The sequence below is a fragment of the Lytechinus pictus genome, chromosome 10, assembly GCF_037042905.1.
Source record: "Lytechinus pictus isolate F3 Inbred chromosome 10, Lp3.0, whole genome shotgun sequence".
In the NCBI taxonomy this organism is placed as follows: Eukaryota; Metazoa; Echinodermata; class Echinoidea; order Temnopleuroida; family Toxopneustidae; genus Lytechinus; species Lytechinus pictus.
Genome location: NC_087254.1, coordinates 27,682,787 through 27,710,379, shown reverse-complemented (window position 1 = coordinate 27,710,379; position 27,593 = coordinate 27,682,787). Strand labels below are relative to the sequence as shown.

The 27,593-nt window shown below is 34.2% G+C and overlaps 1 protein-coding gene across 3 annotated transcripts; it reads left to right on the top strand.

Annotated features, from left to right (window-relative positions):
* Positions 1-1,946: 1,946 nt before the first annotated feature.
* LOC129269397 (COP9 signalosome complex subunit 1-like) lies at positions 1,947-27,593 on the top strand. 3 transcript variants are annotated; one of them, XM_064105710.1, is made up of 11 exons: positions 1,947-2,077; positions 8,407-8,496; positions 9,890-10,068; positions 11,372-11,539; positions 12,909-13,044; positions 14,289-14,366; positions 14,857-14,994; positions 16,395-16,489; positions 20,083-20,269; positions 20,862-20,999; positions 24,425-26,424. In XM_064105710.1, exons 1-11 carry the CDS (start codon positions 2,054-2,056, stop codon positions 24,440-24,442), a joined length of 1,251 nt encoding a protein of 416 aa, XP_063961780.1. In that variant the 5' UTR covers positions 1,947-2,053; the 3' UTR covers positions 24,443-26,424. The 3 variants fall into 3 exon arrangements, with proteins under 3 accessions (XP_063961780.1, XP_063961781.1, XP_063961779.1); XM_064105711.1 differs by having other exon boundaries at positions 1,955-2,077; positions 24,837-27,593; XM_064105709.1 differs by lacking the exon at positions 1,947-2,077 and adding an exon at positions 7,240-7,364 and having other exon boundaries at positions 24,837-25,030.

Below are 27,593 nucleotides of genomic sequence, written 5' to 3'. Positions count from 1 at the left end.
ATCTATTTATTAAAATATATTTTTCCAGTTATTCAACCAGTATTTCCCAAAACATATTGATTAGTTTTCATAACTTACATGAATTGGAAACAATATATTGGATATGATTTTCAAAACAAATTTTGTGAACACATCTGATATTCTGATTAATTAAATGTCTTTCTCAAAACATTGTTTTTTCATGTTATACATTTGTTTGGAAAATATGATTTTTGTTGAATAAAATATTTTTTAAACAATTTGTTGTGAAAACAACTTAAGCATAGTCACAAAGCATTTTCATTAATTTAGATGAATTTTAGTGGCAGATCCAGGGGGGGGGGGGCACATATCATTCGGCCCTCAGGCTTGCCCCCCCCCCCCCCCCCCCCTGCCGCTCTTAAAGGAATGGTCCGGGCTGAAAATATTTATATCTTAATACATAAGTAGAATTCACTGAGCAAAATGCCGAAAATTTCATCAAAATCGGATAACAAATAATAAAGTTATTAAAGTTTAAAGTTTAGCAATATTTTGTGAAAACAGTCGTCATGAATATTCATTAGGTGGGCTGATGATGTCACATCTCCACTTTCCGTTTTCTTATGTTATTCCATAAAATCATAATTTTTTTCATTATTTCATACTTGTGTGAATAATATGTCTCCCTTATCATGAAATAAGTTGCAGCAATAAAAATCTAATGCACTAAATGAATTGTCAATCCAATTTTTGTAGTTCTTGGAGGAAAAAATTTGAATAAACCTAATTTCATATAATAAAATACAAAAGAACAAGTGGGGATGTGACATCATCAGCCCACCTAATGAATATTCATGACGACTGTTTTCACAAAATATTGCTTAACTTGACACTTCAATAACTTTATTATTTGTTATCTGATTTTGATGAAATTTTCGGCATTTTGCTCAGTGAATTCTACTCTATTTTAAGGACGTTCCACAGTTAAAGTGAAATCCATGTCATTTTCACCAAACTTTGCACATAGATACTTTAGAACTTTAATATTCGAAATTTGCAAAAATTAACATAGGTCCATGTGCTTGATTTTTTGCTATAGAGCTTCAAAGTTCACCCAAATTAAGAATTGCGCATTCAAAAGAATTTGGCATTTTTAGACCGCCCAAGATTACTACAATGAGTTTAAACCTGTACTACTCATTCAAAATACATGAAAAAGTCATCAAATTTCGCAAGAGAGTTAATAATTGTATCGTTAGAATGGAGAATCTATTAATAGTGCTATTTGTTTGCAATTTTAAGTTTAACAGCACTGTCAGTTCTTAAAAATGGCGTAAAAGATAACAAAATCCCAATCTGAAAAATGTAAAATTTCAGTAACAAAATACAAACGTACAATAAATGCTGCACTTTATTCAAAATCCATGTCATTTTCACCAAAATTTGCAGAGTTGTAGAGGAAGGTATACCTAAGAGGTAGAAACATTAAAAAATAGGGGTTCATGTGCTTGTTTTTAAACTATCAGCATTTTTATTAGAGCAAATGTGCTTTTTAAAACACCAAAAATGGGCCGAATGCTTAGTATCTATGTGAAGAAAAAATCAAAACCACTCTACCATTTATTCAAACTCGGGCTAATATTCGTGATTCTTGGCAGCACTGCAGAGTAAAGTATTTTGAAATTGTAGAGAATATTTTTTTGAATGGTCCATGGAATAATTCAATTTTTTAGCTTCATGAAATAACGCATCGGATCTGCAGTTAAAATGCAGAAGACGAGAAAAATCAGCTCATACCCGCAGCTAATTAATACCTGTTCATCCATTGTGACGTCAGCGCGCAGAGTGTAAACTATGCGCAGATCATAATGCGCACAAATATAACTGTGGAACGTCCTTAAGCTATAAATACTTTCAGCCCGGACCCCGGATTTTTGTATACTGTAGAATGTATCCGGTATATGATCGGGTATCCGGCCATCCGTGCCAGCTATTCGAGTTATTAGTTATCACTATTTTTAGCACTTTTTTTTTCACGGTAGAACTCAGCTTCAGACTTCTCGTCTTTTCATCCGCGAATCCAGAAATCACAATGCCGCTGCCGATGTATATGCAGGTAATAATGTAGTCAAAGATATTTTGTAATTGCAACTTTTTTAACGTAGGCCTAAATGTTGATAGAGAATTTTTTTAAATGCATCAAACTTTTTTTGCAGTGTCCCACATATTGAAATTGGTGTGACGACTGGAGGCATGAGTTGAGTTACCTCGAGCGAAGTTCCTGCAGGCTCCACTCCACTTCACTTCACTTAGCCTGGAGGCTTCTGGGGAGTAAAAGTTATCTACTCTACGTTGGCTTACTCCCCATTGAAGCCTGGGACGCTTAGGCATAGGCCATAGCTAGGCACTTCAGTCGGGCGGGCGATCGCGCGGACACAGCGCTAGACCACTCTAGGCGACACCCCAATACTTACCCGTGCTAATAAAGTGGGACTCCGCTCACGCGCGTTTGGGCCTCCCTAGCTTAGAACTAAGCAATATTATCTAGAAATCGTTACATTGTAGTAATTAAATATGTTCTATTCAATAAATTGATAATGTTTAATCGGTACTCACCGGTTCTTTTGTTGCATTTTCAGACCATTTCTCACAATTCTTCGTAAATATTTGCGGCAAATTTTGTCGCCATAGACAGCTTAGCATCCATCTTTATTGATAAATGGAGCGCCCTTTACGATAGTTGTTAATGCCGCGGAGAAATCGTTAGGCATTTTGGCCTGTGTTCAAGGCGTTCTTTCTGTTTTATTTTTAAATAGACTGTGCATTTGTTGAGTAGCGCCGTCTACGTCAGGTATGAGATCGAGTGTATAAATACACTCTTCCAAAATAATTATGATTCCGACCTGGCGCTGTTTAACTTCAATCTCTTTCACCTAAATTAGCGATGAATGCTAGCATTATAAAATATATATTATTAACGTCTGACGAAAAGAATAACCAACCGATCAGCTGACGAGAACGCGAATCACGTGATCTTCATATCAGCTTCGATCGCGAGTCAGAAGAGAAGAGCAGTTGCCCAGAAAATCAGGAAAAAGCCGTGAAAATGTAAGTTCCCCTTCATTTCTTTCAATTTTTTTTATTGCTAACAATGTATTCAATTAGTGAGATCGAAATGTAATGATTAGACAGTACGATAGCTTGTAGTTTTGATAAAATACAAAAATAATCATCTTCACAAAGATTTCTGACACAAAATACTACTGATGTCGCCTATGAGGTCCATACATGTAATGTTGGACCTCATTGGTACTAGGAGTGCGCTAGACGTAGATTTTTGCATTGCAGTGAATGGCGAGCGCCTATTCTAACACACACAGTTCGCTCCGCTCGGCACTTTGGCCGAGCGCTGGAGTTGCATTCGGCATTGCTCGAAAAGACAGAGTCAGTTTCTTCCTTTATTCCGCTGATTTTGATTGGTCAAAAATTCCCGCGGTTGCTTCGTACATCTTCGGTAAACATCGGAAATATACAAGACGGAGTCTAACTTACCTTCATGCGAGGGAAGGACCTAATATTCAGGTATTTATTTTTCTTTGCTTGAAATCACCTTCTTGTAATCATCGGATCCCTTGTAAACTCGGTCAGTAATAAAATTGTATATTTGAGAACATTTTGTGAAATTCTAATCAAATTTGGTCCGTAGAGAGTTTGCGAATATGAGCTTCAGTTTTGAGTGTCATGAGGTGTTTGTGAATCTGACTCGGTCGATCGAGCAGGGTTGTTTTGAGCGTATACGAACAGCTGTGAGTGACGTCATCCCCACTGCGTTGGGCCTGAGATTAGTCTTGGTATTCAGACACAGTATGTTTCAGCCGTTGTATATTTTTTTTAATTACGATTTGAGCTCTGTTAATTATGAAAATCAAATTGTTATTTTGAAAATAATTTTGTAGAATTCGTGTGAAATAAGTATTAAGAGCAAAACTGCAAGTAAACTTCAAGAATTTTGTTTGATATGTGATTTTTTGTTGGAATGCGTCTGAATGTCTAGAATATGGTATTGTTAATGAAAGTCGTATTTTTGAATGGCACAGAAAGCTCCTTGCATGAATTTAATTTAGAAATAGGTTTACATACATGAGATGTGTTTCATGAATTTGATATCTGATTTATGGACCTTTGTTATGGTGTTAATTATTAATTTGAAGATATTATGAAAAAGTAAGAGAAGACAATAATGAGGCAATTAACAGTGATGATGAGATATTAATAATATGAGACAATAAACATTGAGACAATCATAATAATTATTATGATTATAATGATAACAATTATAATTATAATGATAATAATTATAATTGTAATAATTATTGAGACATCAATTCTAGTATTTATTGACAATAATAATTATTACAGTAATCATTATTATAATAAAATAATTGTAATAACAATTCTAATGATGTACTTTGAATTGTAATAATTACTGAGACAATAATATGAATGAGATATCAATAATAATCCTTATAATAATAATACTTATAATTAAAATAAATATAATTGTAGAAACAATTATAATTATAGTAATTATAATTATAGGCCTTATAATTAATGAGACAATAATAACTATTATTACAATAATACTAATTATTATAAAATAATTATAATGATAACAATTATAATGAAAGTAATTATAATTGTAATAATTACTGAGACAGTAATATTGAAAGGTCATCAATAATTATTATTATAAAAATTATTATGATTATAAAAATAATCATAATTATAATTAAAGGCCTTATAATTATTGAGACAAATAACTATTATTACAATAGGGCAATTCCATAAAATATTACGTCCGACCCCCTACATGTGGGACCTTCATGAATTTTTTTGTCTCTGATTTCTGGTTCTTTTGACAGTCTGTAATGTTCTCAAAGGACCATGACTTGGTCAGTTTATGAAGTGAAGTAAGACTTTAGAAAAATGTGGGTCAGATGTACAAAAAGGTTGATCATTTTATGGAATTGCCCAATAGTAATTATAAAATAATTATAATGATAACAATTATAATGAAAGTAATTGTACTTGTAATAATTACTGAGATAGTAATATTGATAAGTCATCAATAATTATTATTATTATAAAAATTATTATAATTATAATCATAAAAATAATTATAATTATAGGCCTTATAATTATTGAGACAATAATAATTATTATTTCAATAATAATTATTATTATGAAATAATTATAACAATAATTACTATGATAGTAATTAAAATAGTAATAATTATTTAGAAAATAATATTAATGAAACAAAAATAATTATCATAATAATAATTATTATAATTATAATACTAATTGGGACAATAAGGAAACGATGATGAGACAATAATAATATCAACAATTTTATTGAGACCATAATAACAAGACAATAATGAGATAATAGACAATTGAAATCAATCTGTTTTTATTTTTTTCTAGAAATCCTAAGATTATTATTTTAATTCTCTTTCTTTGATTACAAATTATATTCATTGAAAACTTAATTTCTAATGTTCAAGCAAAGAAAATCAATATCAAGTCATGTTTACCCTGTGCACAAACCTACCACAGGGCAATTACCCCCGAAATAGGGTTAGGTTAGGTGTAGATTTTTGGATAGGGGTACAGTGTAGTTGTCCGGGGGGGTAATTGTCCAGGGTGGGTGGGGGTGGGGGAGGAGAATTGTCCGAGGGTGGGGGGGTGGGGGGTTATCGTCCAGGGGTAGTTGCCCTTGAACCAAAGAAATCATATGCCAATATGTCAAATCAATCTGAGTACTTTAAGATTTGAATAAAAAGCTTGTACAATTCCCCATAAGCTATGTATTATAAATGTGCCATGCCCAAAACAAAGAGAATAATAAGATTTCGCAATCTTCTTTTGTCCACAAAAAGGCCTGTTTTTTCATCACAAAGATGACAATAACTCGACTTCTAGATATCGGAATTTGAAAATTCAAACAGTTTTGTAAATCATAGATATTGAGCCTCATTGTGAGCCCATCAAATATGCTGGAACAGCCTTTCCTAATTTTCACCTGAAGTGCCTACCATAGCATAGTCATGCACATACGGCCACAAAAGTCAAAACCTGAAACTTTCGCCCCCGAGATTTCTACTTTCCCTCTAACTAACGTTAGGCTCTAATAAAAGATCTAAAAGTTAGCCCTAAATCATGTACATGAGGTTCATCTTCATTTCAGACATATCTGCGATATCGATTTCATTTTTAAAGAAGAATTCATTAAAAAAACGAGAAAAATGTTATGAAAAGATGGGAAGAGCTTACGGCCGTGTTTACGTCGCCATCTTGATTTCTTTGTCTTCCGCTTGGCGACAGCACGCAAATTGCGCAATTTGCGTGCTGTCGCCAAGCGGAAGACAAAGAAATCAAGATGGCGACGTGAACATGGCCGTAAGCTCTATGCCTAAGCGTCCCAGGCTTCAATGGGGAGTAAGCCTACGTAGAGTAGATGACTTTTACTCCCCAGAAGCCTCCAGGCTAACTTCACTACCGCTACACTTCGCTCCACCTACCCGAACTTCGAGACCGTGAACTCGATCCGATATTCCGAGTGGCAAAGGTGGGATTTATGGGGGGAAAATATAAAATTCATGCAACATCACGATCTTTAAAAACAATAATCTTACTTTACACAAAGTTTCACTTCTTGTCCTAGACCAAAAGCTTCGGTCTCTGTTATGTTGGTTGTTCCGCTGAACTACGTTGGCTCCACTCACCAAATACATAGACCGAAGTTAAACCTTCGTCTGTACAGGGGCTCAATGGCCACCGCTAATTTCTTGTTTTTCTCCTCGATACCGCAATATTTTCCTCTAACAGTAACAGTTTATACATATGCACCTATAGCTGAAAATGTATAAGTAACGACAGTTTCTTACCCCAAAATTCCCGCTTTGAAACTGGCAATCAGGGGATTAACTCTGGAAGTTGACACTTGCGACTCGGACTAGTGGGCAGCCATCTTGGTAATGAATAATTCATGAAAAAGTGGCCGGCGAAAGTCAAACTCCGCCCCATGACCTTTACGTCACGGCCACGCATTACAGAAGGGGAAAAGAAGAGCAGTTAAAGAAACAAAAGAAAAAAGGGGAAATAAAAAAGAAAAAGAAAAGTAAAACAAAAAAGAGAGAAAACGAAAGAGAAAGAGATAAAGGAAAAGGGGAAAAAAACGTCTAGAATTTTAGTATTCATAAACCCGACGTAAAAGAGATGATCTGATTGGCCAATGGTTTTGATACGCAGTTGACCCGGAAGTTCTTCCGACGGCATATGTTTGTGTGTTATATCGACTTCGGATGAACGAGTGAACTAGGAGCTACATGACAGCCGAGGTAAGTCGCTGTTTTTGTTCCTTTTAACTTTATTTTTCCCCTCGTTTTTGGCAATTAATGCCAAAAGGGAATATTAATTCGCATTATGGTACACTTATTTTCATATATATTTATGAAATAAAGACAAAAATCGATGAGCCCCGTCGGGGAAATTTGCATTTTACCTCCCCTAATGGCGGCGACACGCTAGCGAGCCGTCTGTGTATGAGGAGAAATTAAAAAAATCAAAAAATGTTGAAAAACTCCTTGAAACAGACGGCTGCCAGCTGTCTATTCTTTTCCATGCTTCTTTCTATCAGTGTCAAAATTGCACTCCTAGTACCAATGAGGTCCAAACATTAAACATGTATGGACCTCATAGGCGACATTACCCAAATTATTGGTTGGACAATGCTGTTTTGATTTCCAACCCAAGACTTTGGTAAATGTACGCCTTAATACAAGTTGGAGGGATGTGATATAACTTTCATAAGGTCGGAAAAACATAATAAGTTTTAAAAATATTTGAAATTAAAATGGATTAATGTTAAACTTACATTTCAGGCCCTTCAGGACAAACTGATGGTAGACCAAATGATAGTAGACGAGTTGGCAATTGGACAAATTGGCATTAGACAAATTGGAATAAACCTTTATGTATTTATGGTGGAAGTTTGATGAACTTTAAGAAAACAATGTGTTTGATATGATTGAATGAATCATGAAAGTGTTTGGTAATACAATCCACTACCAACCAACTTCATGAACTTGGGTGCTCAAGAAGGAATAGTTTAACCCTGATCAATCTTTTACTTGCCTATGCTCTTGTTAATACCCTTATATATATCTGCTGAAGCCGCACATCCCAGTTTATCTTCCACTGTATTGAATTCAAGAAATTGGGAGGAGAGGGGCAAACAAAGTTTTTACGTAAAACTCTATGCCCATGACAAGGTGTGTTAAGTTGTTAACCATACTTTCTTTAGCACAAGAATATCAGTCATTTTTAAGCTTACAAGTAGCTTTATAGTACCATCACTGATATTGTTGTCTCTTCTCACAGGGCCCTGTGGAGCCGATGCAGGTTGATATGCAAGGTGAAGGTTCAGACTCGCAGGAAGAATTGAGATACAGCGTGGACAATCCAACACTGGTAAAAACTTATTTAAGAACAAACGATTTGTATTGAGTTCGTTCTCAAGATGTGGTGAAGTGAACCTTTTATTGTTACCCTAGATTATATTACAGGTCTGGTTGGCTAAGGCTCACAAACTCATCATATTAAAAAGATGAATAAATGAATGAATTTTAAGTCTGTTTTTTATTCAATCAGTGAAGAAACAATTGGATTTGATTACCAAAAGAATGAGTCCATAAAGTGAATGAATGGATTAGGGAGAGAATAATTTATGAATTTAAAAATAATGGGAATATATTCATTAGATTATTTGGGGATTGAAATACCTTGGTGGAATTGCAGTTTTTATCTTGGATGGGTTTCTGTGATTCAGCCTGGGTCTCACTTCCAGATGAAATGAGTATACAGTGCGTCCCACTAAAAACGAAACTGAGAATTAGAGATGATTAATCATAACTGAATCATAAATACGATAGACAAATGACCTATCATTGTAAAGCTTAGAGACTCCTCTTTCATCTGGTACAACATAAGATTTCTCATCCATGCATGAGTGAGTACAAACAACTTCAAGAAAGGATACTAAAAACTCACTTGGCGGAGGGTATCTGAATTTCAAAAAGAAAATCACCTGCTTAATAAGTTCAATTAATTTGATGCCTCATTCACGGAAAATGGTCAAGGAATAAAGTTTGGTTCCTTTGAAACAATGCCTGTATTTCCATAATTTCATTAAAAAAACGTGTTTTCACCAGTTTTCCACCGAAGCTGTTGCATGGTTAACAAAAGACTTTATCCATGGCTCATCGTCAACAGAACAGAGTGTCGGGTAGGTCTGAAAGCTAGCCTGGAAAACCTCTTCATTTTATGAAATTATCGCAATACAAGCCTTATTTCAAATACACAGAATTTTCTTATTTCTTGACCATTTTCTGTGATTGAGGTATTAAATTAAAGAGCAGATATTGAACATTTTGAAAATGTGATTTTATTTTTGAAAGGCAGATATCACCCGCGAAGTTAATTTTTGGTATCCTTTCTTCAAATTGTTTTTTCTCACTCATGCATGAATTAGAAATCTTCTATGTTGTACACGAGGAAAGAGGAGGCTCTACGCTTTACAATGATAGGTCATTTGTCTATAATTATTGCATTTGTGATTAAATTATGATAAATCATCGCCAAATCTTAGTTTCATTTTTGTGGGACGCACTGTATGGTGTTTTTGCCCATGCTCAATTTGTACAAAGAAGAGATGTATTTAACTGTTTCATGCATGTCAAACTGAATTGCAAAATCAAATTTAGGCATGTTTTCATATTTTCTGATTCATGAAGCCTTTTTGTTATGTGCTGTAATTCTTTTGAATGTGAATTCATATTGATGCACTTTTCTTTTAATTTTTAAGGATGTTGAAGCCTATGCGGCAAGTTACATGGGATTGGCAAAAATCAACAGACTCCTGTTTGTCGCCCTCCATTGTCCAGCCTTCAAGATTGAGGCTCTTCGAATGGCTTTGAACTACACACAGACAACCTACAATACACACATGTATCAGCTTGTACACAGGAAACTCACTGATGCTGTGTAAGCTAATCATTTGTCTTTTGTTTTGTGTTTAAGGTTACATGTACATGTTCACTTCATCCTGGAAAATACAGCTGAACAAAATTCTTAGGCCAAGTTTTGTAAAAAAAAATGATGTGATGCGCATGGCAGCACACCGGGATACTGATATACTTTTTTTTTTTTTTTTTTTAACAAGTGCACACCTAGTTACCAATAATGCATATAGCATTTCCATTTATTTGAAAGCAGGATAAAAGAGCATTGTAGATTAAATGCCTTGCTCACGGGCATAGGTGCCGCGGCAGGGGATTGAACCCTGGACTTTCCATGTATAGCCAGGCGCCTTAGACCACTTGGCCACGCACCTCCACATATACATCGGGGTACTACATTGTGTAGCGCCATCTTGTGTTCATCTAAAGTATAACTGTGCAAATGCTGAACCATAATGGCCTTTGCTGGTAGTAGTAATGTTTGTAAACAACGAGTCCGATTGAGCATTCGTTATTTGCATGTATACATGTACACTCATACATGTACATGTAGTCACCCTATGCAGTGTTCAAAAATTTGCATTTTGAACATATGTTATATAAAGCACACAAAATGATTCTCACTTTTTAGGAAACCAGATTACAGCCCTGAAAACAAATAATTCAACAAAATAACAAAGTAACAAATTTTAATTCGGTATCCCAGAGTACAAAATAGTTCAACAAGATACATGTATTAAATCTTGTGTCATGTTACTACCCAAGCCTGTCTTAATTCTTAAAGTTCAGCTGATATTGATTTCATAGTAATGCGTTTAATTCAGTGCTTACTTAAAAGGACTGAACATGAATGCATACTCTGGTACTCTCGGTAAAGAGAACTAGAATCATGCGTGTTGCTTGGATTTGAGACTATGGTTCATTTGAATCATTAAAAAAAAAGAGTTGATGAATAAACTGTGACCCTATCCGTGATAGTAAAAAGTGTGAATTTCAAACCTGTTTATTTAATTGTTCATTCATTCTCTTAGCTTTTTAACTGTGTTGTGGTATTCAGATAAGTACACTAGATACGATTTCCATGTCTACATGTACCATATATGTCTGTGACAAATACATTTGTCTCACCCATCGGAAGTGAAGGCGATACAAGGTGATCTAAATGGCATGTATTATCCATCTGTCATCTTTTGTCCATCGCAAAAACAAACAATATTGGTATATTCATTCTATTACTGGAGTTCACTATTTTAGTTTGTCACCATTCTTCTTTACACATATATTTTCTAATTTTTGAAATGTGATTTTTTTTGGTATTTTACTAACAGATCCAATTCCTCTGTGTTACCTGATGCTGTATCTGGGGTAGTTCACAACATACCATCTCTGGACACTCAGTGGATTGAAACAACCAATAAAAAGGCTGCTCTTAAGCTGGAGAAACTTGACACAGACCTCAAGAACTACAAGAGTAACTCTATCAAAGAGAGCATCAGGTTTGTATGATCTTTGATGTTTGATCTTGATATGGTCACACCTGGGTCCCGTTTCATAAAGACTTGTTGTAATAACAAATGTACAATTTCTATCACAAATCTACTATCTACCAATCAGCTTGAAGGATTTCAGTAGCTTTAAACTTTTATTGCAACTTTGTTATTATAGCAAGTTTTATGAAACGGAGCCCAGGATCGAAAAGAAGGATTGCATGTAGTTGGGCAATGGTGTGGAAAAGTTGGTCATGGTTCCACATAACTTTCCATGTACCTCACTTTTTTTTGGGGGGGGGGGGGAAATCGGTTTAAACATATTGACTCCCATTTGTGAATGAGGTGTATTTTTTTAAACCATGGTGTGATGCTCTTCCTCAGTATTTTCATTTTTTTATTATTATTATTTTTTTTAGGGGGGGGGGCACTATATACTGTAGATGCATGCTATGAAGTCTGATCTGAACTTGAAGAGTAAGGAAAACATATAACCACGCACCACAAAACACCCAGTCACCAGCTATGAATTTTTGTTGAAAGACTGATTCTGAAAGACAAGATTGTTGTTGACATTGGATTGTCCTTAACCCATGGTTCAAAGAGGGTTTTGAAGAATGTTGTTTTTCATTCAAGCCTTCAGTCTATTGAGAAAGGCAACAAATGGTGTCTTTGAACTAATAGAGGAAGTTCACCCACCATTGACATCATCATCAGTAGTAGTATCATTAGCATCATGGTAGCAGCAGGCAGCAAGCAGCAATTGTAGGACTAAGTATTTAAGACATTGGTCTTTTATGGGTTTATAGAAAAATGTTGACGACCAGCATACACTGGTTGAAACGCTGTCAACAGTCCAGAGCTAAAAATCATCAAACAAGAACAATAACCTAACAGTCCTTTCAGGATTGGTAAATCGCCAATTCATCCACTGCCAACTCGTCCATTCATCACATGGTCTACCTTCATTTAGTCTAATGCCATTCCATCCATCAACATTTCGTCTAACAACCATTTGGTCCAATAACCATTTGGTCCAATCATCACTTCGTGTAATCACAATTTCGTCTATTACAATTTCGTCTAATAACCATTTGGTCTAATACCAATTTTCTTTTCATTCATTTTGCATAATTAATAGTTTAGATTAATTAGACCAAATGGTAAATGGACTAAATGGCTATTTGACCAACTGGTTATTAGACAGAATGGCATTAGACTAAATGAAAGTAGACCATGTGGTAAGTAGACGAACTGATGATAGACCAAATGGTAGTAAACGAGTTGGCAATTGGACAAATTGGAAATAAACCTCAGGATTGTACATTGTTTAAACAGTTAACTTTCCAAGTAGGTAACTCTATTTACACCTTCATAGGAGAGGACATGATGATCTTGGAGACCATTATCTGGATCAAGGTGATCTCAGTAATGCCCTCAAGTGTTATTCCAGAGCCAGGGATTACTGCACCAGTCCTAAACATATCATTAACATGTGTCTCAATGTTATTAAGGTGAGTAGTATCTTTAGGATAGTGGCTAAAGTATGGGCATTGCTGCGTTAGAGGTTAAATCCACCCAAATGAAAAGTTGATTTCAACATTAGAGATAAATACCAGTTGTGGTAACGATCTCAAAATGAGTTTGAACAGAATCCAATAAAATGACCACCCAAGTGTTTGTATGTACATGTATGAATAAACAATATGTGCCAAATGGCTCTGGAAAATATGTGTACATAATGAGAAATTAGTAGAATAAGTATGGAATTCCATCAAATGTTGGGTATTTTTCCAAGCAATATCAATACACTCCCTCATATGCTTTTCTGTGATATTGGTCATCAGAATTATCGGTTTTGACCTAAGATTTCATGATTTCACAAAGATAAGTTTACATTACTATACCAGATCTAGAGCTACATGTATGATAATGTGATTATTAACATTGATCTAAAAGAATTCCTCATGAAATCATTTTTTTTTTTTTTTTGCTGCAGCTACATTCTTTTACCTTTAATAGAAAAACCACACAAGCATATCATTGAAAATTCATTAGAATAAGATGTAAAATATTTTTTCCAAGCAAAGCAATACATGTATGCAAATCAGGGAGCCAACGATGTAAAACACTCCACAGAGAAAATCACAGATGTAGCATTGGTACACATAGCATGCATAAGATAGGTTCACAATATATTGTTTGTAGAATGAAATATGATAATGATTTTCATAGTTTCATTGAAATTTAAATCTTGAAGTACATTGCTAGTAGTCAACCATTAGTTTCCTTCACTTTTTTCCTCTAAAATTCATTATACTACATGTAAATCAGGGAATAATTTAACTTCTCAAATTTGATCAGCATTTTAGGCTGCTGGTGAATATTTCAACAAAATCGTCTTCAGCCCTATGCAAAAGCATACACCTCTGATTTTACATTTGTGTTGCAATTAAAACAAAATCCTTGGCAAATTCTGATGAAATACCAGGGAAATTATGACATGGACATGTGAAACTACACTATATACTTTTTGTATTGAATTAAGGTTTGCTGTAGTCATGAATACTTTTCTTTGTTGGAAAAGACTTATAAATATAAGAAACTGAAAATTGAAATACATGTATATGCTAGAAGGTGTAAGGGTTGATCATTGTTAGACATATTTTTTCTGCATTTTGATTTGTTTTTATTATGTAAAATATGGAGATATATGTCTTCTTGATACCAACATATGTGGTTATTGGTATTATTGTAGGTTAGCATTCATCTTCAGAATTGGTCTCATGTGCTGAGCTATGTCAACAAAGCTGAGGCAACACCTGAACTGTCAGAGGTAAGCAGATTGAGCCATCAACCCATTGCTTACTAGTAATGGATAGTCCCTATGCGTATATGTTAATTATTATTATTTTTACATGTATGGCAGTCGTGTATTTCTGCTATCATGAAAGTATACAAAATTGTGATAGAAGCATCTAAAACCCAATTCAAATTGGGCCCTTGATTGTGGAATTAAAAAAAAATCCTTTTCATAGTAATATATACTTATTTATTTAGGGGGCAAATGTGGTTACTTTGGGAACGTGAGACAGGAGTGTGAGCTTGCAGATGCACTGTATACATGTTTTTAGTCTTGAAAAAAAAAACAGCACTTTATTTTGGCAAGATTTCTTGAAGGAATCCTTGACAGAAATTATTCTAAAAGTATTTAAAAAAAGTTCTTTGGAAGTTCATATTCACAATGTTTCTTCAAACTCATTCTTGCCTACTCCAGTTTACAAACTTTTCTCTGGGATGTAAATATTGTATTTTTTAATCAATAGAAAGACACAAAAGATAACTTAACAGTAGCTACCAAGCTTAAGTGTGCTGCTGGATTAGCAGAACTCGCCACCAAGAAATACAAACCAGCAGCCAAGTACTTCCTTCAGGCTTCCTTTGATCATTGTGACTTCCCTGATGTAAGTTAATGAATTTAATTTGCAATATTAATGTATAATAATAGCTTTCAGATACACCTATCTAGTTACCTATTACAGGACAAAGAGGGATATACTAGTGAAGGAGGTTTATTTAAATTGGACTTTTGTGACTTCATTGCTCAAAATCCACACTACATCGGATTTAAGATTCATTTTCAGTTTTCCATGCAATTTAAGAAAGCAGATCCGAAGCATCAATCACTTGTCATAATTGATCATCTATAACCTGTATAACTACTTATGACATGTAAAGCATATTCAGAGTGACAAGGTTTTGATTTGAAATTCACTCAAGAATGGTGCATGCATGCTGTGTAAAATATGTGGAAACTTTCATCAGTGTTAACCCTTTTAATAGACAGGGAGGGGGGCCCTTATGATCTTGGCCGTTGATCGAGCGATCGCAACGAAAATTGGCACTCGCATTACCCATGGCATAATCTACAAAACTATAAGATCAAAATCAAATTATGCTAAAAATCTCATTGCTAATTAATTATGCTAATTTATGCATAAAATCAAAAGTTTGCTTAAAAGTAATCCCCCTCAAATGCTAATTTGGGGTTCAGACTATTCATAGGAATCTGATCAAATGTACTTTGAAAAATTTGCAACATCACTTTTATTTTCTTATGTATTTTATCATTTTTTAAATTTTCTTTTGTATTTCTTTGTTTTTTAACTTTTTGCTTTTTATTGTTTTTTCTATTGAAATTTTCAGGGACTTTATTTTTACCTTAAACAAGATGATATTGATTGACTTTAATCAATAAATGGAAAAATAATTATACATTTATGAATTTGGGCTAAAAACACTGTTTGCATTGGATTTGTACACAAATTCACATTTTTGAGCAATTTTGGATCTGCATGCACTTATGATGTTGCGTCATTTCAGAACTGCGTACCTTGGGGCCACAATTTTGGTCTCAAAAGTTGCCAGAGACTTGAAAGTAAAAAGTCAGCGAGCAACACGTTAAAAAAATTTGGGTGGCGGATTTATCGCGAAAATTTTTTAGGGGGGGGGGGCTGGATCAACCCCCCAGTCTGATTAAGGTTAAGAAATGGTAAGAAATATATCATGTTTTGGTAAACCTTTTGACAGTAAATACATCTAGAGCAAAATTACTCTTTCAGAAAGATGAGCCAAGTCTATGATTTTTTTTTATTTGTCAAGTCCTAATGAATGGCTTAATGCAGAGAAGATTAGTATAGACTTGTCAATATTTTGCTGGGGTTATCCACATTTGTACATGTAAGTGAACACCATCACCTTTCTTGTTTGGATCCTTTTTATCCTACGTGCATGTGAATACTCGTCATATTTTCATTTGCATTCTTTTAGAGTAATAACATTATTTTCTTTTAACTCTGTACAGCTGATGTCACCAAACAACGTGGCCATGTATGGTGGGCTCTGTGCTTTAGCTTCTTTTGATAGACAAGAACTGCAGAAAAATGTCATCTCCAGCAGGTAAAGAAAGGATATTTTCAAGTACCATACAAAGCCATCTGTAACCTGTTGCATATTGTAACCAGATGAACAATAACTTTTTTTTTTGGGGGGGTTCTTTATTCATTAGTCAATTGGTTCTGTTTTTAGTGCAAATTGATTGATATCAATGTTCAAAGTTGATTGTATTTTTTTCATGTTAAAGGGATTTGTTGCTTATAAATTCACTGTTATGTTCACTTTGCTATTCAATGATAGAACTGTGTTATTGTCTAATGATCCATATTGATACTTCGAAAGAAATTGTGCACTATTCCATATTGACATCATGGCATAACAAATTTTCTTCATGGGCATTTCATTTCTACATCATTTATGTCATATCTATATATGTTTAGTCACATGATGATTTTGAACCAATCACATGACTTTGTAGGATATAGTTAATTTTGTAACGGAACCCTGACTTGATAGTCAAATTAACATGTAAGTACATGTATATTTGTGTCTAGATTCAATGGAGCTCAAATGCTGCTGAATGTGTATTCAGACAATGTGTAAAACAAAGATTCTTATGTCTGCACACGTTATGGTAAACAGAACACCAAATCTCTAAGTCTTTCATAACCCCCCCCCCCAAAAAAAAAAGGCCAACATTTCCTATTGAGGCATGTATTGGTTAAAACAAAATGAAAATCCATATTTGATTGTTTGAAATAGAAATCTGAGAATAGAATTATACCGAAAATTTATTTTGCCCAATTCATCTTGGGCCCGGCAGCCACTGTGCAGCACCAGATCGACGAGTCTATATCCCTTAAATGTTGAACTCTGAATAGGGTAGTAGCAACTCTTATCTTTTACATCTTTGGTCTGACGCGGCCGGGCTTTGAACTCCCGACCTCGTGGTTGGAAGACGGACGCTCTACCAACTGAGCCAACACACCGGTCATCAGCAGGCCTTGTACAGATACCATGCATGGTTGTAGCTAGATAACCGTCCATGCAATTTATCATTCATTTTTCATAGTGCCACCTTGTGACCAACCCAAAATTTTCTTGCTGATCTTCCAGTCAAGACTTGAAGAAATTTTTCAAAGATATTGTTCATGCTCCTGAGTTACTAAGGTTTCAGGCAATGGCTTGTACAAAATTCAATTTGTGAAGTATAATATATGAAACCCCTGTAAGGGAGCTGTATTTATAGTTGATTTGACAAGATTGAATAGGAATTCATTTATATATTCAGACACTGCCAGTCAGTGGGATTCATTTGGTTCCTGTATGGATACTATTCAAAATCATTAAAAGAACCTACTCTAATAGTCTTTGGATATTTGTACTTTAATTTTTTTCTCCCTTTGTGGGGATGGGGGATTGAGAGGGGAATTTTGCCCCTCCCTTTAGATCTCAGCTGCAGATTGCAACAAAAATTTGCATAATAGGAAAAAATTATGTAATCAATATAATGTATTTGCCTTGCAAAATTTCACAGAATATCTTTATTTTAGTTTATCTGTACAGTATGAAATAAATATTTAGCTGTAAATCATAAATCCACAGAATGGCTAATTTGGCTTTATATAGGACTTGTGAAAATCTGATTACATGTACATGCACATTTGTAAGTTATTCGGTATCAAAATGATTTTTAAAAGTATTTTATTTTTAAATTCCTTTTTTAACTATTTCTTTTTTTTCTTATATGTTTTGGGGGATAAAAATCATCAATGCTATTATGAACAACATGTTGTTTATTGGAACAGAATTCGCGTTAGATTTCTACATAAAATTATGTTTTAGAACAATTTTTGGTATGTCATAGATTTACAAATTTTTGTGTGACTTTGTAGCATAATTTATTCACGTTATAGATTGATAGTTTGAAATGTAATTGTGATAATGCTCCCCCAGCCTCGAACTTTTAGGGTTCAATCGGAAGTTTACCTTGCCATCAAGTTTGTTGATAAAACCAGAAATTTCATATACTCATGAAGGTGTGGCAAAAATTTATCAAAGAATAATAGAGTTGTGCATTTTTTAATCATAGATTTTGAGAGCAAGTAATATAGGGATGCCATAAAATGCCATTATTTTCTTCTGATGCAATTGATAGTGAATGCGAATTCATTATATCACCAGGCATTATCTAAAAAATGTAAAAATATTTTCATTCATCTTGGGTCATTAACACATTGGATCATGTGGCTCCAGTAGGCAAGGGGCAGGCCCTCAATTGTCTGATTATAATGCCCAGATTTATTTGCTAACTACTGATGGAAAAGATTAGTCAGAAAAATCTTGGAACCAGCAGGATTTAAACATTGTATCTACTGATTGCTGGTCAGCAACTCTACCACTGGTTAGGCCATCAGTGGATCATGGCAGAGTCACAATGATGAGAGGCTCAAATCCGACTTTTTCCAAGATTTTTTCTTATTTTTGTCTCACCTGCATAGCAGAGTGAGACTACATGTATAGGCGCCGTTTTTTCCGACGGCGGCGACAACACCAAATCTTAACCGAAGGTTAAGTTTTTGAAATGACAGCATAAGTATATGGACCTAGTTCATGAAACTTGGCCATAAGGTTAATCAAGTATTACTGAACATCCTGCCTGAGTTTCATGCCACATGACCAAGGTCAAAGGTCATTTAGGGTCAATGAACTTAGACCATGTTAGGGGAATCAACATCAAAATCTTAACCTAAGGTTAAGTTTTTGAAATGTCATCATAATTTAGAAAATATATGGACCTAGTTCATGAAACTTGGACATAAGGGGTTAATCAAGTATTACTGAACATCCTGCATGAGTTTCACGTCACATGACCAAGGTCAAAGATCATTTAGGGTCAATGAACTTTGGCCAAAATGGGGGTATCTGTTGAATTACCATCATAACTTTGAATGTTTATGGATCTGATTCATGAAACTTGGACATAATAGTTATCAAGTATCACTGAACATCCTGTGCAAGTTTCAGGTCACATGATTAAGGTCATTTTGGGTCAGTGAACTTTGGCCAAATTAGGGGTATTTGTTGAATTACCATCATAACTCTGTAAGTATATTGGTCTAGTTCATAAGAGTCGTCAAGTATCACTGAACATCTCATGCGAGTTTCAGGTCACATGACCAAAGTCAAAGGTCATTTAAGGTCATTGAACTTTGGCCATTTTAGAGGTAATTATTAGATTGCTGTCATAACTTTCAAAGTTTATTTTATACTGTATAAAATGTAGATATAAGGGTAATCAAGTATCACTGACAAGTTTTAGGTCACATTATCAAGGTCAAATGTCAATGAACGTAGTATTGTATCATATGAATGGTGTTTTTTGTGAATAATTATTAAAAGGTTGTTTTTCAAAGTCAGCACTGCTGCTATATTGAATCACGTGATGCAGGTGAGACCGCCAGAGGCATTCCACTTGTTCAGAGTATGTGATCGTATTTACTGGGTGCCACCCAAAAATTTTGATCTTCAGTATCAAACTTCCCCTGCCAACATTAACATACCATACCTACTGATTGGTTATCCATTTTCCAGGGTCTTTGTTTAGAGTTACCACTGAATTTATAATGAAGACTATTTATGATATTCATTTTCAGCTCCTTCAAATTGTTCCTAGAGCTGGAGCCACAGCTGAGAGATATCATCTTCATGTTCTATGAATCTAAGTATGCATCATGTCTCAAGCTCCTGGAGGAGATTAAAGATAATCTCCTCCTTGACATGTACCTTGCTCCACATGTCTCCGTCCTCTACTCACAGATCAGGAATAGAGCTCTCATACAGGTTAGTCTTTGATATGATAAAAATGAGTCGGAAGAGAAAAATGAGGATTAAGCAGATGAAAATGTCAATATTGATGACTTTGTCAGTGATGATGATAGTTTTCTTGATGATGATGCTGCTTCTGGTGATGATGAGGATTATTATTTTTTTGATGATGATGATGAAGTTTATTTTGATGATAATGATGTTGACGATTATTTTTGCTATGATGATGAAGATGATGGTGCTGCAGCACTGTTGAGTTTATGGTTGATGATGATGGTGGTGATGACAATGATGATGATGAGGATGATGATGATGTTGGTGTTGGGAGTGATGATGATGATGATGATTATGGTGGTGGTGGTGTTGATGATAATGTTGCTGAATGTTATTTCCAAGACGGTGATGATGAGTAGAAGGTTGATGAAGGCTGATGATGATTGGTGTGACAAGATGATTGGTAATGTTTGTGATGTTGGTGGTGATGATGATAGTGATGGTGATAATGATGTTATGATGATGATGACGATGATGGAGATGACAAAACCAGGACATTCATAACCATTAATATACACAAATTCTCTGGATATCCCTCTCTTTTACCTCACAGTACTTTAGTCCATATGTATCTGCTGATATGCAGAAGATGGCAAGTGCATTCAATACCTCTGTAGCAGACTTAGAAGATGAACTCATGACACTCATCTTGGATGGCCAGATCAATGCAAGAATCGACTCACACAATAAGGTAAGCATCAACAGCAATTCAGTCTAAAAATTATTTTGAGAAATTTCATGATCCATTAGCCTTATTCTATGCCGACAAAAAAAGTTTGTGAATGCTCATTTTAGCGACTTTCCAACACTTGACACTGGCACTCACCCTAGGTTTTGATAGCCAAACAGTGCTATTTTTTCATTTATTTATTTATTTATCTATCCATCCATCCATCCATCCATTCATTCATTCATTCATTTATTCATTTATTTATATATACCTGTATATAAATACTAGTTGTGGTAGCTATCTCAAAATTAGTTTGAACAGAATCCAATAAAATTACCACCCAAGTGTTTGTATGTATAAATAAAAAAATATGTTCCATATGGCTCTGGGAGAAAATGTGTAATTGCTGAGAAATGAGTGAAATAAGCGTGGAATTCCATCAAATGTCCGGTATTTTTCCAAACAATATTAATACACTGTACCTCATGCAGTGTATCCTTTTCTGTATTAATAGTGATCATCAGAATTATCGGTTTTGAGCTAAGATTTCAGGATTTTACAAAAATACAGTAAGTTAGTATTGATATACCAAATCTAGATTAATGATAATATGGTGATAATTAACCTTGATTTAAAAGACTTTCTCATGAAATAGTTGTTTGCTGCAACTACTTTCTTTTACCTTTAATAGAGCATGTGTATTAGGGGGAAAACAGATCTGACAAAAATTTAAAATAAAAATGACAGAATTGTTTTTATCTAAATTAAAAGAGCAAAAAGTTGTTGAATTTCCAACACCTTTTTCACTGAAGAGACTTAAATGATTTCTTGAGTTTATATGGTAGCCTCTTCCAGTATTAAGATGCAGCTGTAGTGAAAAATCTCCAACCATTTTCCATGTGATTTTTTATTCAAGATTAAGGGTTTTGTTCATTCCCTTGATAGGATTTCCAACAATCCTGTACATATTGAGTTGCTAGTTTTCTTCATTATGTGGAGTCTAGTAAATATACATGCCCAAGCCAGTGAAACAAGTCAAGGGGTCATTTTAAGGACGTTCCACAGTTAAAGTGAAATCCATGTCATTTTCACCAAACTTTGCACATAAATACTTTAGAACCTTAATATTCGAAATATGCAAAAATTAACATAGGTCCATGTGCTTGATTTTTTGCTATAGAGCTTCAAAGTTGACCCAAAATTGATGTTCTTAAGAATTGCGCATTTAAAAGAATTTGGCATTTTTAGACCGCCCAAGATTACTACAATGAGTTTAAAACCCTATTACTCAGTCAAAATACATGACAAAGTCATCTAATTTGGCAAGAGAGTTGATAATTGTATCGTTAGAATGGAGAATCTATTTATAGTGCTATTTGTTAGCAATTTTAAGTTTAACAGCACTGTCAGTTCTTAAAAATGGCGTAAAAGATAAAAAAAATCAAATCTAAAAAATGTAAAATTTCAGTAACAAACTACAAACGTACAATAAATGCTGCACTTTATTCAAAATCCATGTCATTTTCACCAAAATTTGCAGAGTTGTAGAGGAAGGTATACCTAAGAGGTACAAACATAAAAAAATAGGGGTTCATGTGCTTGTTTTTAAATTATCAGCATTTCTATTAGAGCAAATGTGCTTTTTAAAACACCAAAAATGCGCCGAATGCTTAGTATCTATGTGAAGAAAAAATCAAAACCACTCTACCATTTATTCAAACTCGGGGTAATATTCGTGATTCTTGGCAGCACTGCAGAGTAAAGTATTTTGAAATTGTAGAGAATATTTTTTTGAATGGTCCATGGAATAATTCATTTTTTTAGCTTCATAAAATAACGCATCGGATCTGCAGTTAAAGTGCAGAAGATGAGAAAAATCATCTCATACCCGCAGCTAATCAATCACCTGTTCATCCACTGTGACGTCAGCGCGCAGAGTGTAAACTATGCGCAGATCATAATGCGTACAAACATAACTGTGGAACGTCCTTAAAGGAGAATGGGATCTTTTTACATGATATATTGTCTGCAGGCTGCCCAATTTTAAGAACTGCAATATACTTGAGGAAACATTTTGAAATAGCTCTTGCTTCTTAATCTTTCACGACATCATCTGCTTCAAATTTATCATATAAAAAGTAGATATTGAAAGCAATTGACTTTTTCTTACTGGAAAGACAGTCGTCAGCAAATGTTATACTACACAATAGATACAGTGGTGTTAAAAGTTTAGTGAACCCCTCCAGAAAATGAACATGTTTAAAAGTGTTGAAAATCTGCCATCTTTTCAATTTTAATTGTGAAGTCAAATAATATTACATTGAAGTGTTGTTGTCTATGTCCAACACTCGGCACAGAGGTGTGCATTTCCTGATGGGGTTCACCAACTTTTCCGCACCTCTGTATATTCCCAGAAGGAAAAACCAGTAAAACCAGTAAATTTTTTTACTGGTTTCCAGTATATTTTTACTGGGCCAGTTGATTTTTAACTGGACCAGTAAAAATCAACTGGAGACCAGTTCCAACAATTGTATTCCAATTGAAGCAAAGTAGTAATACCAGTTAAATTTTTTTTTATCAAACTGGTGTTACTGGTCCAATAAATGGTTTCCAATAGATTTTTACTGGTTTCCAGTAGATTTTTACCGGGCCAGTTGATTTTTAAATGGACCAGTAAAAATCAACTGGAGACCAGTTCCGACAATTGTATTCCAGTTAAAGCAAAGTACTAATACCAGTTAATTTGTTTTTCATCAAACTGGTGTAACTGGTCCAATAAAAATAATGACTTTATTTCAAGTCAAATTCATTTGACGAATTATGGAAAATGAATCTTGCAATTCAGAGAAAGTTATTATCGTTATCATTATCATCATTGTTCTTCTTCTTCTTCTTCTTTGTATTATTATTAATATTGTTATTATTATTATCATTATTATTATTATTATTATAATTAATATGATGATGATTATATTATGATCATTGTTGTCATCATTCTTATTGATGATATTATTAGTTATTGTATTACTATTATTATTATTATTATTTTTATCATTATTATTATAATCATCATTAGTATTAATATTATCATAATAATTATCAAGATCAAAGATATATTCCTCTGATATAGTCAACTGGTCAAAAGTAATTCCATGTATTGTTTGAAATTTAATTTACAACCAAGACCAGTAATACCAGTAATTCTGGTGATGCTGATCACGTGGTTTACCCCATTTGCATATTTCCTATTTTTTAAAGAAAAATCAGGATTTAGAAAAGAGTATCATTGCAATGTCACTCATTGTTTCAAAACTTTCTAAATAATTGTGTGAACTATTTCACAATGAAAATGTGTAATTTCACATAACACATTTAAAATTACAGCAGAAAGATTAATTTACTAACCATCTTTTCCACCACATTTCACTGACCATGGTATATAACAGACGAAATGCATGTGGTAAATTGATCTAGTAAGACCAGTTGAAGGACCAGTTTGACCAGTCAGACCAGGAGGAAATACCAGTAACACCAGTATTACCAGCTTGAGTTAGATACCAGTTTGAAGACCAGTGAGACCAGTAACAAACTCCAGAAACAAGACCAGTATAAAATTCCAGTTACAATTCAAGACCAGTTTAATTTTTAACTGGACCAGTACAATTTTAACTGGACCAGTGTGACCAGTTAGACCAGTAAACCATACTGCCCATTGTTCTCTTGCTATTCACTCTGGCTACTCATGTAAATACATGTACATGCATATTATTACAGAGGGAAAATCTCTGTAAAGGATACTTTCAAAAAAAGGCTTATAACAAACACAAACAAGCTTACTGGTTCTATTGTTAATTTCAGATTGATACATTTTTTGGGCTTGAATTCAGACTTTCAGACCCTTGGGAGATACATCTACATCCACAGCAAACATTTTCAAGATCCACTTGTAACCTCAAGAGAGTAGTCATAGTGTAGCTGACAGGCGACATAAAAACATTTCATCCGTGGCAAAAACAAGGTTATAGATCTTTCTGTTTGGGCATCTTTACAGTCTTTTCAATAGTTGTTGGCATTTTGAAATGGCTATTATACATTGGAATTCATAGTGAAGCCAGGTACATGTTGTTAACGATGCCATAGTGCTGACTCTCTAATCCTGTAACGAGATGGCGAAGAGTGTCCAAATTATTATACATGTCTATCCTCTCTTCCTGGGTGGAAACTCTAAAGAAGTTGTTGGCTTATTCATTGAGGTTTTTTTTTATTGTTTGTTTCAATGAAGAAATGGGGGGTAAAAGTAGTGGGCACACCTAAACCAGAAGAAGAGATAAGTTTTTGTTGTGGGGGAGGGGTTACATGAAGAAAGGGGGAGGGGGCATGAAAGGACTGATAAAAATCACTGCAAGCAATAGGCTTCAGGGGCAAATTCCAACATGTATTTCCAGACCCTGTCCAATTTAAAGACAATACCATACCATTTTCAGTTGACGTACTGGCATATTAGTATTACTCACGTGCAAATTTATATTGTGTAATCCCATACTCATTATGATGAATAGTTTTCACTACTTTTAAAAAAACATTCATACCACAACATTTGCCAAGAAATTTCCTGCTTACATGTACAAGCACTCTTTATTGAAGTAAGGATCATACATGTACATGTATACCTATCATATTTCTTTAACATTTTTTGGTGAACAGTCAAAGTTGTGGGGTCCAAACAAATGAGCAGCATTTATAATTTACACAGTAAATAATGCAAACTGATCATGCCCTAATTGCAGTGTTTACAGAAATAATTGCCAGTTAGTGAGATTTGATAATGAAAAATCTCACACTTATTTCTCTACCATTGGCATATCTACAGTGTACATGAATGGCAATACAAATTATTATACTTTTTCTCAATTTGACTCAAATTAGTGTGATTAATCTGCAGTAATACAAGAAATTCTCTGGCATGCGATATGATGGATGGCACATTACACAGTGAGCAGGATGTACAAAATTTACCATTTTGTAGCTGTTTTGTGAACTAAAGCCTCAGAGAAAACTAAACACACAGAATTTGCTGTTTTTTCAAAACAGCAAAGGGAGGGGAAATGGCGATAAAATTGTATGTTCCACTTAATGCTGATAACCACTGAATTCCAAAGAGCTTTATAGTGTCGGTATTATCCAGATCAAATCGGCTACCGATTATTGGGATTATTAGGTCCTCACTGGCAAAAAATATATGCAGATCTGTATCTAGGTGCTCTCTCAAAATTTGCTCCAAATATTTTGTATCATGGTGAATTACTTAAATGATATGCTTCTACAGTACTTTTGTAACAATACCATCAATCTATCAATTTATGGTTTGCAGCTATGGGGTGTGTGTGACAGGGGTAATAGTTTGTTTCGTAAGGCTTTGAATCTACATGTACAGTAGATTGAAATAGCCTTATTTTACACTGTAAGTCTCTGATCATCTATTTCTGATGAAAATGTAGGTTTACTCTGTGCTATGACTATTCTCCTAAATTATAATTTGTGACTATACAGTGCATAAAACAATTAACTCTTTGAAAAAAAAATTCCTATAAAATGTAATATTGTAAAGCGTTTCCCTCACTTACATATTGGTGCAAGTCTGATTAGATGCTGAAAGTTGTTAAACAAGTAGTGTCTGCTTTATTTTCATGGACTATAAAATGCACAGAACTATGAGTATAATGCTGAAAATTTGATCAAAATTGGATGTAAAATAAGAAAGTTATGACATTTTCAAGTTTCGCTTATTTTTTACAAAACAGCTGTATGCACAATTCAGTGGCATGCAAATGAGAGAGTCGATGATGTCCCTCACTCACTATTTCTTTTGTGTTTTTTGTTTGAATTATACTATATTTTAATTTTTGCAGATTTGACAATAAGGACCAACTTGACTGAACCACATAGTATCAAACAATGCAAATTCCACATGTTTAGGGAGGAATTATTGTTGTTTCACAGGACAATGAGGAAAATTTTAGAATATTTCATATAATAAAATACGAAAGAAATAGTGAGTGAGTGAGTGATGTCATCAGCCCTCTCATTTGCATACCAACCAGGATGTGAATATGACTGTTTTGTGAAATTAAGCGAAACTTCAAAATGTCATAACTATCTTATTTCACATCCGATTTTGATGAAATTTTCAGTGTTATGCTTGTTGGATTTTTCTCTTTTTATTCAAATCAACTGTTTGTTGGGGTGGACTTGTGACAATTTATGGTTTGCAGCTATGGGGTGTGTGTGACAGGGGTAATAGATTGTTTCGTAAGGCTTTGAATCTACATGTACAGTAGATTGAAATAGCCTTATTTTACACTGTAAGTCTCTGATCATCTATTTCTGATGAAAATGTAGGTTTACTCTGTGCTATGACTATTCTCCTAAATTATAATTTGTGACTATACAGTGCATAAAACAATTAACTCTTTGAAAAAAAAATTCCTATAAAATGTAATATTGTAAAGCGTTTCCCTCACTTACATATTGGTGCAAGTCTGATTAGATGCTGAAAGTTGTTAAACAAGTAGTGTCTGCTTTATTTTCATGGACTATAAAATGCACAGAACTATG

Bases quoted from the DNA above. Each gene is read 5' to 3' on its own strand.
- LOC129269397 (XM_064105711.1), top strand. From the start codon at position 2,054: ATGCCGCTGCCGATGTATATGCAG. The intron at 13,045-14,288 runs GTGAGTAGTATC...GTATTATTGTAG, and splicing joins TGTGTCTCAATGTTATTAAG to GTTAGCATTCATCTTCAGAA. The intron at 20,270-20,861 runs GTTAGTCTTTGA...TTTACCTCACAG, and splicing joins GGAATAGAGCTCTCATACAG to TACTTTAGTCCATATGTATC.